This window comes from Silurus meridionalis, chromosome 9, assembly GCF_014805685.1.
Source record: "Silurus meridionalis isolate SWU-2019-XX chromosome 9, ASM1480568v1, whole genome shotgun sequence".
Classification (NCBI taxonomy): Eukaryota; Metazoa; Chordata; class Actinopteri; order Siluriformes; family Siluridae; genus Silurus; species Silurus meridionalis.
Window position 1 is genome coordinate 20,436,694 of NC_060892.1, and position 17,142 is coordinate 20,453,835.

The window sequence follows — 17,142 nt, forward strand, 5'->3', positions numbered from 1 at the left end:
GGCGATAATTAAGACCACATTATTTATTTATTTATATTTATATATTTTCTTTTGGCTGGCAGGTGGCTTATATAGCGATTGCCCTATAGAAGGGTTCTTATTTAGGTTGCATATTAACACTCAACAGATGTAATGTAAAGTGCAAAATGAGAACTGGTTTGTATTTTGGTTCTAAAAAGAAGAGATTTGTTAGTGAAGAAATGCAGCTACCTTTATAAAAGTGTGTCTTCACCATGCCAAGGAAAAAGGACATGAGCCATAATTTCAGAGAAGCAACTGTTACTGTTCATTAGTTTGAAAACGGTTATCAGGCCATTTCCAACAATAAAATACAAGATTCTTCAAAGAATATGATTGCTCAAAAAATAAAGACTACCCACAAGAGAGATCACAATATCTAGGACTGGGTGTCCAAGCAAGTGTTTATGTTCATGGCAGCACAAAACTGTATGAACAAGACCGAACAAGTACAGTTTTGTCATGGAGCTGGAAAGGATGGCTGGGAAAGGATGGGCTGTTTCTCTAAAAAAAAAAAAAAAAAAGAAAAAGAAAAAGAAAAGAAAAAAAGAAAGAAAAAAGAACTGAATGTCAGCAAATCTTTTAACAATTGTATCTGAACAACCACAATGTTCTGGAATTATGTACTGATGGAATGAAGCTGGAAATGCTTGGTGTATTGTTATATTTAAATTTTTAATGTTTGCAGTTTTTTTTGTGCATGTAGTAATCAGTATGACAAAAATAATAATTTAAAATGCTCTTTTTTGCAGGCTTTTCTATTAGGTTGTGCTTGTAATAATTTATGATCAAATAAAACTTTTTTTTTTTTACTTTTTGTAAAAATTAACACAGGCAAAAAAAAAAGATAAAATTATATAAATGTATATATATATATATATATATATATATATATATATATATATATATATATATATGCACAATGGTTTAATTAAATATATTAATACTTAATATATTAAGTACTTTTTTTATATTTCTTATCATTATGTAGTCATATCATATACTGTATCTTTAGTCTTTTAATTTCATGACTTACAACTGCATGAAAATACTACACACTACTGTAAAACTTACGTTTGTCTTTTTTATAATTCTATTCATATCACAAAGGACTTTGTGTTTCCTGGGTTAGGCAGGCTCTAAGCAAACATTTACAGATTATTGTACCTCACTGTACAGTCAATGTACTGCTGTTGTACCACTCATTTTATTGGTGCAATGATCTTTCTCTTTATGACAGAAAGAGCTCAGATAACACAGCACCTAAGAGACAAACTGTTAGAAAACAAAGCAAAAAAGTAATTGCTTTTTATATAGAAATTCACTTTCATATACTGTAGGAGCAATCACTTCTCGATTGTGGAGATGTTTGTGTAATAGCCTGCAATAAAGATGGTGACAGAGAATGCAATAAATAAAATTTTGTTTAAATTCATATATATATAATTTTTTTTTACAAATAATGATACAAAAATGTGATTTGTCTTATTTATAGGCTGTAAAACACTCAAATTATTGAATTCACTTTGGGAATTTGAAAGCCACAATTGAAACGCACAGAATAAGTATGACCTCTAGTGGACAGCAAAAGAAAGACCACTGGACCTCTGGACCACGCATTAAAAAGGGTGAGGATCTTGTCAAACTATGAGGTTCAGGCTAATTAATATGCCTAATGATGCCAGACCATCTCCATGCATAGTGCACCAAGTGGGTGGAATTCGGAAATGAGCATGCGCCAATATCTCCAAAATTTCTTGAGCTAACTGGAACGTGAATATTTTTAATGAAACACTTTCTTTGAAAATGTATAGACATTAAGATTTCCCTTCTTCTGGCTGTTGAATAAGAGAGAGAGAGAGAGAGAGAGAGAGAGAGAAAAGAATGCTTATCTCAATGTTAGACATCTTAAAAAAGCACTGAAATCTGCTAAATAATTCACACACAAAATCTGTGGTACACATTTTTATTTAAATTTTTTTGGTTGCTCAGCAAGTTACACTTCAGTTTCAGAAATTTCTTTGTGAAGTTATAGTCTTACAATCACCTCCATACATCCCACAAATACAGTAAGCGGTCATTTTGTTTCAGTGTGTATGTGTGTTTCCCAAACCTTCCTCCAACATCCCTGGAATCTAAAGAACATGACCTTTCCTGTGTTGTTGTGGCTAGGTAGAGAGAGAGAGAGAGAGAGAGAGAGAGAGAGTGTGTGTGTGTGTGTGTGTGTGCGTGCGTGCGTGCACGTTACACAACCATACTTTTAGATAATGCTACAGAGAACCACTTTTCTTATTTTACACCACTCAATAAACTAGTAAAACACATTTTTTCTCTGTCCAACATATTGCTTTGTGTAAATGTATTGCTCTAACATGCATAGATGATCAGATGCAAATGCTGTGCTTATCAACAATAATCTGTACCATGCTCTAGGCCTGGAATAATCACTATGTATAGAACAAAATAACAGGAAGCCACTGAGGAACCACTCGCTGTTGTGACTGACTAACCACACAGCTTTTCCTGTGGCTTGACAGCTGGGAAAAAACACTTTTTATTGTCTCTTTTGCATCTCACACAAAAAGTGGTCATCTTACTTAGGTTAAGTACCAATCAATCCTAATGAAAGGATGTCATGAGTTTAACCCAGAATTAATAATAATGTGCATGACCAACAGTGCAACCCTCAACCACTGACAAACCACTGACAAACATCAGTTTATCAATCCATCCTCTGCCTATGACCTGTTGCAGGGATCCAAAGTAACAAGATGCTGCATAATCAATATATGGTGGCTTTTTATGCCACCAATGCTAAATCACTTGAGTGGTAGCTCAGTGGTTAAGGAGCTGGGTTACTGATCGGAAGGTTTTGAGTTCAAGCCCCGGTATTGCCAATCTGCCACTCTTGGGTTTCTGAGCAAGGCACTTAACCCTCTGTGCTCCAGGGGCACCATATCATGGCTGACCCTGCGCTCGGACCCCAGCTCTTGAGCAAGCTGGGATATGCGACCAAAGAATTTCACCATGATGTAATGTATATGTGACAAATAAAGGCTATTCAATTCTACTTAACATCCAATACAAAAAATATTACATACATAGAAAAAAAGTCACTTGATTTCCATTTATACTAACTAAATAAATCAAGATTATGTGATCTCCCACGCTCATCCAGTTCCTTATTCAGAGACAATCTCTTCCGGTTGCTAGAAAATACTCTTGTTTTTGCATATTCCCTGCAGATTATTATAAAAACCTGTTTACCGCTGAGTTAAATGCAGTCCTACTATGCAGAAGAGTCCAACATGTAGTCTGCTTTGGATTAAACGGATTAATGAACCTCACAGTACAGTGAAGAAACACAGAGTAGGAACCGTCACATGAAACTTCAACATTTACTTAAAAGATCCAACTCAACCCCGTGCTGATTTGTAGTGCTTTGAAATTTCAATTTCATTAAAAAAAGAAAAGACTAAAACTCTATAAAAGAAATATTAAAATTATAATCAAAGCTCTTGATAAATACTAAAAAGGCAAACTCTATATCAAAACTCATAAAATGCACCAGATGTCAAGGGACACATCTGGAGTATTCAACAGTAAAAAAAAAATAACAAAATTAAAGGAATACTGAAGCAGTACACAAAAAGTACATGGTATAAAATGTAGGTCTACAAATGCAAACTGCCATAATTCAGAGGCACGAGCTTACTTGATACAATAGCTAAACTGGGATCAGCTTGAGTATAAACCTCTAAATGCGAACGAAATAATGTCTCTTTAGAAACTAAACTGAAGATTGAGTTATGAGAAAGCTTTTGTGCTGAAAATACAGTAGGAAACGTATTTGGTTTCAGTGAAGAAAAGACAAGTTTGTTTATAAAGCCACACAAATGTTAATTGATCAGTAAGGCTCCTCTCTAGTGCGGATAATGTTGAACTGGCTAACATCCTTAATATCAATACATCATTGAAGCTAACATTGTCTCCAGTTCATAGTGGAGGCAGTGGCTCCATCTGCTGGTGCCTATCAAGTGTCCCTACATCAACACTTTCAAAGACCGACAGAAAGAAATAGCTGATCAGTCCTGCCCAAAGCCAGAGGGAATGACATTTTTGATCAAGCTACACTCAGTGACAGGAAAGAAACAACTCTATTCTACAGTATATACAAAAAAAACAAAAAAAACAAAAATAAAAACGACTTTTCCACCATACCTCAACAAATTTGATTGGCGTATGCTTGTTCTTGTTCTTAGGCTGAACACTTTGGTTTCTGTTCTGTGCTCTTCATTTAGAATAATTTACAGTAACCAGGATAATTTTTTTTAAAGGAGCAATATAGGCACATTACAAATGAGAGGGCGAAGAGACTGATTGACTTAAAATAAAATAAAAAAGGTTGCATTGCTGCTAAAAGTCTTTAGCCGTCCCCTTAGAGCCCCTCTTCTTTAGAGCCAGGTGAGAAAAGGCTCGTTCTTGTTCAGGACAGACTCCACGTCGTTAAGGATGGGCATGAGATCTGTGCCGTCCAGGGTGCCCAGGTCCACATTAGTGCCAGGCATGGAGTCTAGGAAGTCAGGAAAACGGCTCTGCTGTGGCATGTTCATGTTGACTGGCACCATGTTCTCACCTATGGAGAGAAGAAACAGGCTGTTGAGTTTTTATGTCTAATATATATATATATATATATATATATATATATATATATATATATATATATATATATATATAATTTTTTTTTTCTTTTTCTCAGTAATTGTTACATCACTCACATATTCATGAAAATGGCCCATTCTATACTCCTACTGAAAATACATTGATACATACTTGATACTGACAATACTCTTCTATACTTGCATACTCTTCTATACTTGTAATCATTTATAATTGCACAATCCACTATTTTCTTAACGTAAAAATATATATATTAAATAGAAATCGAAATGAAAATCAGATGTTAAAATTATTTAATACTTTCTTTCGGCTTCTCCCGTTAGGGGTCGCCACAGCGGATCCTCCGCATGTTTGATTTGGCACATTTTTTTTACGCTGGATGCCCTTCCTAACGCAACCCCCCCCATTTATCCGGGCTTGGTACCGGCACTAAGAATGGCTGGGGTTGGTTCCCTGACCGGGGATCCAACCCGGGCCACAGCGGTGAGAGCGCCGCATCCTAACCACTAGACTACCAGGGAGATGTTAAAATAATATAATTCATTATAATTAATCATTTTAAATTATTTTAAATATGTACATTATATAACTACTATTTAGAAAATGAATACCTTTTCAAAAATAGAATTGAATAATAGTACTTGCTTTCTACTAAAAATTGTTTATTTAATTACATTTTCCACCTGGAAAAACAAAACATGCATTTCCATTAACTTTTAGGTACTAAATACTCCTTTGACTCTACCTATCTAATAAGATTCATGCACTTTTTTTTAATGAGTGATTTGTTAACTATAAAAACATTTAATCAAATAAAGTATACTAATTTCAATATATAACTGACCAATTATCACTCAGCAAAGATTGTCTAGTAGATTAATTTGATTTTTATATAATAACTGATCTAAAGACTTACCTTAACCATAAGCGTGTATACAATGTACAAAATTATATTTGGTCATGTAAGAATTTAAGATCATGTTAAAAAACACACTATATAGAAAAACTATCTAGACACCTGATTTTTCCATGCATATGTGGTTCTCCCCAAACTGTTTTATAAGATGTCTTTGATTGTGGTAGCATGAAATGTTCCCTTTACTTGAACTAGAAGACCCAAACCTGTTCCAGCATGGATATGCTTTTGTACATAAAGCGAGCTCCATGACCATATGGATAACACGGGTTGGAGTGTAAGATCTTGAGTGCCTGCTATAGAGCTCTGACCTTAACCCTGCTGAACACATTTGGGATGAATTGGGTGCACCCCGGGGATCCTCACCCTACTTTACTATCACTTTTGTGGTGAGAATAAACCTCCAGTTGCAGTTGTGAAGATAACCTCCACAACTGCACTCCAAAATTTAGTGGAACATCTTCCCAGAAAAGTGGAGGTTATAACAACAGCAAATGGGGACTAAATATAGAATAGGTTGGTTACAAATGCACATACAAATGTTATGACCATGTGTCCACAAATGTTTGTCCATATAGTATATCCTCCTGACCTTGTTTTTATTTGTTTTCTTTTCCACTTAATTTTTTTTTTTTTATGTACAATTTCTGTACTTTCAACAATTAAATAAATAAATAAATAAATAAATAAATATTTTTCTGTTTTCTGCTTAGTGTAAGTTAGAAAAGTCCAACATACCGGTGTCCATCTCTTCCATGTTGTTGAGGAAGTCCTCAGGAGTGGTGGGGATGCTGTAGCAGCCCAGGCCCAAGCCGCTGTCCGTGCTTTGCTCGCGTGAATGGTATGGCCCACTATGGGAACACAGAGGAATGCACTGATAACCCACTCTGACATTCCGAAGACCAAACATCAACAAGTACTTCTAAGTAGTAAGCTGACACTCTGCTAAATTAGCTGGGTTTTCCCCCATAATACATATACTCTACTTATTTGGTGTTTAACTTATTTCATCCATCTGTAGTCTTTGTAGACCAAAAATCGACACACTGGTAACATGTATAATAAAGTTATGGACAACATTGTACTATAGCTTTTCTAATATACATTTAGAAAATCTCCTAACATGGATGCAATAGTAATTTATGCTTGCTCTCTGGTTGTCCAAGCACATCCATTTTGGGAATGTGCATATACAAATTGCTTGCTCTGAAAATACAGATTTAGAGCTTTAAAATAAATAAATAAATAAATAAATAAATAAATAAATAAATAAATAAATAAATAAATAAATAAAACATTCAAATTTGCCCCAAACAGATTCAAACTACATGTGAGTATCAGGTAAAAAAGTTTTTCAATCTCTTCTCAGCAAAGGGAAATGTGCAGTAATCCCACATACACTACATGTGCTCTTTATACAGAATACTGGCCTACTCCTTGATTTAGAGTAATTTAAAGCAAAGTATCAGGTATCAAGCAGATCAAATACCTCTAAACAAACACCAAGAGGCGTCATACACAATCATAAGAATGTAATTCTATTCTTATTTAAGAACATTCATGACTGAATTTGCAGGTAAAAGAAAAATAGGAGAACTAAAACCCAAAATGGTGTAACATATCAGAGAATTAGACATCTAGTTTTAAAGAGAAGTGCCTACCTGTTTAGAAAGGGGTCTGAGCCACTGGTTGGAATACTGCCCTGATTCATAGCAGCTGGATTGATAGTAGGAGCAACAGATGCCATGTTATCTGAATCCATGGGCATCTGTCTGCAGAGTGCCACCTCCTGGGGAAAAATATATATTGTAATGTCGGTCACCTCTCACATTTCAGCAAGCAATTTTAGTATATCTTTTTAAGTAACAATACGATAGAAATCAAAAACTTGCATTTACAGTGGAACCTCGATACTCGCAACCTTTTTATTTGGAACCGGACTAACTCGTGAAAAAATAGTAACATTTCAAAACAGAGTTTGTATTAATAAATTACATCAAAATGTTTAAATAACTATTTAATAACAATTGTGAATTACTTGTCATACATTTTTATTTGAGTTTACAGTACAGTGCATCATGTACAATTCCCCTTGAAAAAGAAACAAGAAAAGAAGTAACACTAGAGCTAATGTAAAGTATTAAATAATGAATATTCTGAAAGCTTCGAGCTGAGTAAAGAGCGTTCTGTAAGTACATGCCCAACTTATTTTGTCCTAATTTTTTTTTTTTACTTCTACATCTGTAAACATGCACTGTTTCTGTTAAGTGGACCTATACTTTTAGCCTAGGCACTAATAAATTGTGAGGTTGATTCATGTTTATAAATTCCAGTATTGTATTTCCTAACACTGTGCCAAGCAGTTATAGGCACAAATGACACTGGGTCAGACAGACTTGTTTGCTACATTTGTCCCACAGAATCACTGCAAAACTACAGAAGCAAATGTCAGCTCCCAAACACAACTCTGAAGTTTAAATCCATTCGCTGTAAAAGTACTTTGGATTTTATTTTTTTTCCGGATAAATCATTCCTTTATGGCAGCAATGGACATTGGCCTGCAAGGTCTCACAGTAGAACGTTTTACTTTATTTTATGAGCCTGCATGAGGAGCACTGATTTTTAACATGTGCAGGAGCTGTATGGTGCTGCATGTGGAGGAGTGTTCTTCTCTCAGCACTGCCTTTAGGGCGTAGGCCACTAACCGAGCAGCTGCACTACCGCAGTCCTGAGGAGAAAAACAGTGGAAATTACCCAGTGCCAAATGCTGACTTGACTTGTCCAAGTCATCAATTTTAACATGGACAGACTAGGAAAAGAAACACATTTGTTTATACTACTGATCTCCTTTTCTCCCTCCCCTCTCTTCCTCACATACAGGCAGCCACAGTTACGCAGTAATTTGTCCAAAGCATGGAGATCTTTTCGGTGTAGTACACAAAACATCCCAAAGACATCTGGGTAACTAAACATCTTCACTGGGAGGTTAACACTCTTGCACCTCACAGGCAGCCATTTTGGCAAGCACTTTATAAACAGTCTTACTGATGAATTACTGAGTCTAACTGCTAAAACACTCTTCTTGTCAATATGTCCTCTTTCTCTGACATACACCACTGTTATGCAACAGGAGCAAAGGAGCAAGAACAAACCACCATAAGAGGACACTATGATGGATTGTATATACCCCCGCTTTCTGGTCAGCCCACTTCCCAGCACTGCTGATGGGAGGGACCTGAACTAGAAAAGTCGACACAAACAAGGCCCCCTTTCAGAGAAAAACATATCATGACCTTCACGTTGTCTTTGACACTGTGATGAGCGAGTTATTGGGAAAGGGGGAAAAGGATAAGCGATTATGATTAGGCCTCTTCTGTCCTGAGCTGCGAAAACTTCAACAGGATGCCTCCTGACTATCCCAACAAAAGCCATGTGGCTCACATGTTTTTATTGGCCCTGTTTCTATGTTTTCCCCCCTCAGACTCCAAGACATCCATTTTCCAGAAACACCATGTTGTCTGATAACAGTCAAAGTGTGTAAAACATGCACAAAGACAGACAGACGACATCAGCACTATTCATCCGACAACTGGTGTAAGCAGGAAAGTGAATTATGAGAAATGTCAACTCAAGTTAAAAAACACGAACACTTGCTGACTTTAGCAAATGCAGAAAATGGTAAAGCAGAAAAAAAAAATGGGAGAAAAAATCATGAGTGGACAATAGGCCTCATTTATTATGCTGGATGGAGACAAGTTTATTCATAAACTGTTCACTGGAGTATTTATACAAGAAATGTGGTATTCATGAAAAGTTTTGTTCAGAAAGTAATTCCTAAATGCAGTTTGTGTGTGAATGTCTTAAAGGTTTAAAGCAATAAGTCTCCTTGCGAACATATAACTAAAATTAGGTGGGTGAGCGCTGACCTACCAAGCACTGACCTACATATGTAGGTTCCATGGAATTGTATTAATTTATTCCCAACAGTTTATTCTCTTCATTTCGTAGCGTTTCTCTTGGCTGCACTGCTTCCAGTACGTGTATGTTAGATTTTTTTGTTCAATTAGATATTAGCCTCTCTGTGCTGCCATGTCAATTTCAACTTCCCAGGGCCTGCAAAGTCAATACTGCTGGCCTTTTTACCATAGAGAATATTACCAAACGGGTCTGTTTCTTTAACCAATCAGATTTCAAATTCGCCTCACAGGGCCAGAACAGTCCTCTGATTGGTTGGTGAGAGGGAAACTGTTACAGCCAAGTTCGACTCTGCACACATGAAAACATCGGAGTTAGACTTTTTTATGCCTACAGAGGAAGAGAAATTTGTTTGGTCTCGGACATACATAAAATACATTTCCAGAAAAGCTAGACATCATGAGAAGAGGTCGGCCAACCCTGAAGCTAGCTAGCTTGTCTCAGCCCAGGAAAGGGTTTGTTCACCACTTCCAGACCAGTGAATACTAGCAGTAACACTGGCTTACAGCCTCTGAGGATCGGTGCAAATTATTACTATGCATCTCTGATCATTCTGTGGACAGAATAGTGTGATCATTTTGTCAAAAATACCTGTCTCCTCAGCTCCTCATGCCTCCTCTGAATGCGCTCCCTCTCAAGCTGGATGTGCTGCAGTCGTATCTTCTGTTGGTGCTGGGTACTTAATGGGTTGCCCATGCCCAGCATACCGGACTGAGAGGTCTGCTGCTGTGGCATGGAGCCTCTGGAACCCAGAGCCTGAGACTGAGCCTGTACCTGTTGCTGCTGGTGTTGTTGTTGTTGTTGTTGGTGCTGGGCATGCTGGAGATGCTGCTGGTGGTGCTGATGCTGGGACATCACTGTAAAAGAGACATAAAAATATGAGCTTTTTATTCAAAAGCATTATGTTTACAGAAAGACTTAGATTTTCTAACTCTGTAATTTTTAAATCATAAGTAGAGCTTCAAGTGAACAGTGTCCACCACAGCAGATGGATGATGTTACTACATGTTTGGCCAGTCCCATGCACTTGGGGGGGAAAAAGGGTTATGTACATAGGAGGATAAACCAGAGACAAGTAAGGCGCCATGACAGAGAAACACAAACACTTAAGACAACTCACAGACACCGACAGCACGGCGCTCGGCACACAAAGTGTTTACAATTGAGGATGACGCAAAACTCTACTACTGACCGTTCTGTGCCACTCACACAGATTTTGTGCTCTTGACTTCAGGAAGGAAAACAGGATTGGACTGGACCACAGAAACTTTGTGCTATCATGTTTTAAAATCACAACATGCTTTCCTACACTAAGAACTCACAAAAAAAATGTGTGTGCTCATGCAAAAAATAAATAAATATAAAATAAAATAATATTAAATAAAATATATTATATTATATAATATATATATATATATATATATATATATATATATATATATATATATATATATATATATATATATATATATATATATATATATTATATATATAGCCTTTACTACTACCAGTTTTAGTCACACTGGTAACTGGACCTCACATCATATTAATATATTAATACAAAATAATTTCAAATGATGTTACCTAATGAACGTATCCATGCTGAACAACCACCATATAGAACACAAGCAGAAAAAAGATGATCAGGTGATCAGGAATGTCTCGGTTCTCAGTCATGTTTACATCACTGACTCCCACTGTCTCATCCATGTTAGACCCATACTTGTTGTCGCCTTCTGCCTTGCTCGTTGTTAGCTTTGTATGCTAGCCAATGTCTGTGGTGCGTGATAGCCAGGAAATTATATATAAATTTATATTAAAAAAATTAATGAGTAAAAGTAAATAGTTGTCCGAAAAATAAATAGTGATGTAAAGTCACTTCTCATCTCTGCTCTTCACTGAACCCCTTAATGAAAAGGAAATAGAAAGGAGCTATGAGTATACATAACTGTAAAATTTTTAAACATTCCTGAATTCTGGTATTCCAAACATGACCATCCTTAGCTAAAGCTTGTTTCTAACTAGAATACTCTAGTCACTATGACACTAGTGAACTGCTAGAAAATGAGATAATGCTTGTCAAGCTATAATTATAAAAAAAACCCGTGTCCATTCTGGAATGGACAATAATGGAAATGATGAGACAATGTAAATTTAGCACAATGCTAGCCAATTTTACCCTATCACCAATCTATAGAAGCTCAACCTTTTTAAAATCTTTATTATTGACAAGATTACAAAGTAAATAGGGAAATGAAAATTTTCCGTACTCGCATACAAATCCATTATCATAAATTAATCACTTGTGGGACTGAAAGACAGGAAGTTAGAAAAGAACCAGCACCAGTTCAAGTTTGTTCTGTATAAGAATGAATGTCCAAGGACACGTAAGAGACAAAGTTCCAGTACAGGACAGACCTGGCCAACAGCACACTGACCCCCCCACAGCAGAATTCCACTCAGTTACATAGGCTTTAGATTTATTCCATCATATCCAGACCTCCCACATCTACTTTACCTCACATCAGATTTATTTTATTGTCAACTAATAAAGCAGGGTTATTATTCTGAGGTAAGGGATCTTTCCACAGGGAAGAACACTCAGTACATAAGTTCATACAAAAAAAAAAAAAAAAAAGAAATCTGCCCAAGTTTGGCTCATGTGTATGTCTCAGTTTGTGTGGTGTGTTTATCTGTTGTGTAAACTGCTCTCACATGGGGATGACATTCCTGGAAATGCCAGATGTGGATAAAAGGTGGTTGTGAGTACAAAAAGGAGCCTGTCTGCAAGTAGATGAGTTGTTGGCCCATTGCTCCAGCTCCATCTTGGTAGCACATCTATGTGCTTTGTCACATAAATCTTTTGGACTAGCTAGAGTTTAGACTTGACTTCAATAGGATTTAAACATACATTAACCTTACTAATTTGTTTTATCCTGCAACGTAACCAGGAAAGAAAGGTTGAGAGGGGCAAGATGTTCATGATTTCCCTCCACTGTACTCTGTTATACTATAAATGGTTTCCTTCAAGGAGGCTTACATAATTTTTGAAGAGCTGCTTGAAAATAAGCTGGCACTCAACCAACTTTTTTTTTTATTAAATCAAATGTCCTTTGCACAGATGAAAGTTTCAATCCCCCTTTTTTCAATCCTATTCAGGCAGGCATGCAAGCAATCAATTATCTATAATTATCTATTACTAGTTGGACAATCACCAATGAAGGATCAAAACAGCAACAAAACCCAGATGTGTTTTGAGCTGGTCTTTCTAACTAAGAAAATCATCTGAGGCTGTAAGAATCAATTCTGTTTTATGTGAAGTCCAGTTTAAATATATTCAAAGCTTTGTGAAGTTTACCACTACTACACATTATTATAATTAATTTCAATCCATGCAATTTTCTTGGTCTTTTTTTTTGTACAGAAAAGATGATTTAGCATGAATAAATTGGACTAAAACTTATGGATGATCTCATGAATGGATTACACTGTCCATCGACATCTCTGACAGAAAAAAAGGCACTCTAATGCACATATGGGGCAACCACTGAAGAATGGTTAAAGTTTCAACTCCCAGAAGACAAGATCACATAAAACACAGTAGTATTTAAAGGGTTAAAAAAAAAAGAAATATAAAACTCTGAGCATCATGGATTGCTGTATATTAACTAAATGAGTGACTATAATTATAATTCTCATGCATGGTTTTTTTCCTCTCTTTGTCAATTTAGCCTGTTTCAACATTACTAGGTTGGTCAGATTTCCTGAGATTGCATTATTGTGTCCTATGTAATTATTTACTGAAGGAATTTGTGATGTTATACATGTACATTTGATACAAATTTATACCACAGTAATTTGCCAGGAATTAATTTTCATTAATTGAACAGACATACTTTTCATATTTGTTTATACCATAGTTATGTTAAAAGTTGCAGAATGCTAATTAAACGAGTTAGTTTCTGTCAACTCATAATAATATGATTTTTTATTATTATTTTATTTTTATTTTTTTATAGTAAGAGAGAGAAGGAGTTGGTGAGCCCCTCTTTCTTACCCTCTCAATGTTTTTTTCAAAAAGCTTGGGAAACTTAAAGCTTTACCGTGTACACAATCAGGATCAAGAATTGTGTTATAATAATTCTACAATGTTTGCTTTATAACAGTTTTATTAGTATTCGTTTCTCAGGAAACCATAAGAAGACCACAAAATAAGTTTAGTCTTTCACTAGTCTCCGGCTCAGTGCCTGTGCCTACAGCTCAGATTGTCTGATATCTTTTGTACACAAAATCGTGTGGGTTGAAATCGGATTTGTTATCTGCACTTCCTTGTATGCACTTCTGAGCATCGTTTCTGGTGGGAAAACATTTCTAACAAATGTTTGTCAAACACTAGTGAAAAAAGTACCAGACATTTAAAAACTAGAAGAGAGACTAGCACATTTCTCGACCAAACAACGCAAGCTCAGGCAACAGGTGTGAAGAGCCCACTACAGTCTTACTGTACTACACACAACTTATTCCCCCCCAGAAGATCTTTAACACAAGCTAGTACAAACCATCCCACTAAACACTGTGAAAGAAAGCATATGTTAGAGGGAGAAGATCAAGAGACTGCCATCTCGTGTTGTCCTTGCTTAGTCACGAAAGCAGGGTGCGGTATGTGAAGAAGAGCAGAGAGACAGGAGAAAACCAGGAGAAAGAGAAGAAGGATGGGAGGAGGGGGAAGGCAAAACGCTAGGGTCAGCAAAAGAGCAACAGCAAAAGCATGGAGGAAAGAGCAACCGACAGAATGAGCATATGTGTATGATACACAGAGACAGAGGAGGATGAGAAGGAGGAGGAGGAGGGTGAGACAGTGAAGCCTGAGTAGTCATTTAGCCCTGCCAACAAAGGCCTTCTTGTTTCATTTATTTCCCAGAAACGGCGTCAGCTGTGCAATAGGGTCACCCAAAAAAAGTGAATGGAAAAATGCTTCCAGTCCCAAAAATCTGTAACACATTAAAACCTCACAGTGAAGCCTTGAGTGTGTACAATCACCATAAATGACTGGTAATAAACCAGATGACTTTGTATTTAGTCATTTCATTAACTTGAAGTCACACACTTGCAGGTTCTGAAATTCTATGATAAAATTGTACATACAATGAAAGAGTCATGAAAATACACACACACACACACACACACACTCGACTGAGATAATATGCCATCGAGATTAAGTAGCCTAAAGCGAACAGTTGATAGTTGAGTGGGAGAAGGGGCGAGTGAGAGTGTATATGCTCAGATTCACATTGAGGAAGGGTGGGTGGGTGGACAAGGGGGGGGAGTTCAGAGCTTCAGCAATAATGCTGTTCGCACGCACAGCACCCCTGACTTCCCTCACTCCCCTCCTTCCCTTTTTCCTACACTCCCTCTGTCTTCCCCTTCCAGACAAAACTTTGACAAAGGTCTCGCTTACAGTTTAACCATTTTAACTCTGTGAGAATGGTGTCCTGGTAAAACTGCCACACATTATTACTGAGTGGGGTACATTATACAACCTCACATCATGGTGGTTAACACAGCATTACAAAGCAAAATAATAGGCGAGGACCATAATTGTTGTTGGATCTGTGATGATCTCAAATGTTGAACTATATGAGTTGCTTAGTAGCTCCTGGTTCCATAACATCAACTGACTGTATAAGACTGTAGAAAGGACATTACTCAGAATCACACACTCCAGTACTCATGGTAGTTTTTACTATTCTGTGTTTTCTATTGTTTTTTTTAAGATTTATAATCACACTCTTTATGTTGCCCAGGTGGGGATAGGTTCCCATTTTAAATCTGGTTCCTCTTAGGGTTTCTTCCTCGTAGCATCTGTTTTTTTTTCCTTGCCACGGTCACACTGGGCTTTGCTCTTCGGGGTTAAACACACAACATTGATTCTTAAATTCTGTAAAGCTGCTTTGAGACAATATCCATTGTGAAAAGCACTTTAGAAATACACCTGAAACTTTATACCCAGGCCTTCTGTTGCTAGTGTAAATGAGGGCTGTTTCTGGTATTGTCCCATAGGTCAAAATGTACATGATTTTTGTAATGTTTGCAAAACGAAACAATGTGACATGAGTCAAGTTAGCATGTAGCTGCACAACACACTTTTTTGGTAGTATCAACAGATTATTAGATTATTAAGGACATAAAAAGCGGTACAGTTCTCCATGGCAAGAAAATCTGAAACAGTTACACTATTAACATTACAAAACAGTGTGTACCTAAGTGAAAATAAAGTAAGAAATGTGTTACAAAAGAACCATTAGCACACAAGCAAGCAAGCTAATATTAGGCTAACTATTATATTTAGTTATTAAACAAATAAACAATTAAACCAGACACAAATTGGGTAAAACACTACAGGCTAATATTTTGATAATCTCCTAAAGGAGATCCCAAAGAGCTAATTAATTTAAATAGAAACACAAATTAGGAAGCTAATGGTTAGAAAAATTTGCAGTAAGTTGTTTTACTTAAAAAAAAAAAAAAAATATATATATATATATATATATATATATATATATATATATATATATATATATATATATATATATATATATATATATATAAGCAAACATAAAAACATGCAGTGTAGAATTGCTTAGTAAATTACACTGGACTTCTGACTTCTGATTACTCATGAGTAAGTACTCATTTGAGTTCCCTGCAGAACTCAAAATTTAGAACTGCTCATAATAACCTAATTTCTCCTTCACAGTTTAGATTATTTTGAGCCGACTAATAACATAATAAAAATGTAATATGCAAACTTGAACAAAGGCACCATTAAAAAAAAATTAAAAACGAGCACGCACACACAAATAACTATAGTGGTTTCTATGTTTATCATGAGCTTCTCATCATTTCCTCCTGAAGAAAAGACGGTAAATGGGGAAAACAAGTTGGTTCAACGGAACTCTTGCCCCAGGCCATTCACTGCAGGAGAGTCGAAATCTTTCATTGAAAGAGATCACCACCCCCAAACCAATCCCACAGCCAAACACACCCATCCACATGAACAGACACATGAAACAAACTATTCTTTTGTAATTAATACATTACATACACACACACACACACACACACACACACACACACACACACACACACACACACACACACAACACACAAACACACACGCGCACAGGCCCCCACCATGCAAATTAGCAGGCAAAAGTAAGGAATGTTGTAATCAGGTTTGGCTGTAATCATACTTGATCGTTAACATGATTCACTCTACAACACACCTAGTAACAGCTGTGATTTGGCCATGAAGTGGATCAAAATGAAAAGTGATCTTGTGATACTGCGGGCTGCTTCAAATCATCTCCCATCTCCAGTTTGTACTCCAAGCCCGGATGTAAGCATGCTTGAGCAAGTTCATTAGTGAGAGCCTCTGTGTATGATCCTTTATCACTGGGTAGTGTAAAAAGGTAAGCAGGATTCTGGAGGGTGGTAGTGGAGATGTGAGGTGGGGTTGGATAGGTGTAAAGGCTTGTAGGAATGGGCAAAAA

General features: G+C 36.5%; 1 protein-coding gene across 1 annotated transcript in view; it reads right to left on the minus strand.

Moving 5' to 3' along the window:
* Positions 1–3,397: 3,397 nt before the first annotated feature.
* Positions 3,398–17,142, minus strand: part of wwtr1 (WW domain containing transcription regulator 1) — a 34,378-nt gene continuing 20,633 nt past the window's right edge. The window contains 4 exon segments of the mRNA XM_046857903.1: positions 3,398–4,654; positions 6,353–6,465; positions 7,276–7,403; positions 10,181–10,446. Of these exon segments, the coding sequence (XP_046713859.1) occupies positions 4,473–4,654; positions 6,353–6,465; positions 7,276–7,403; positions 10,181–10,446 (689 nt within the window). The 3' untranslated portion in view covers positions 3,398–4,472.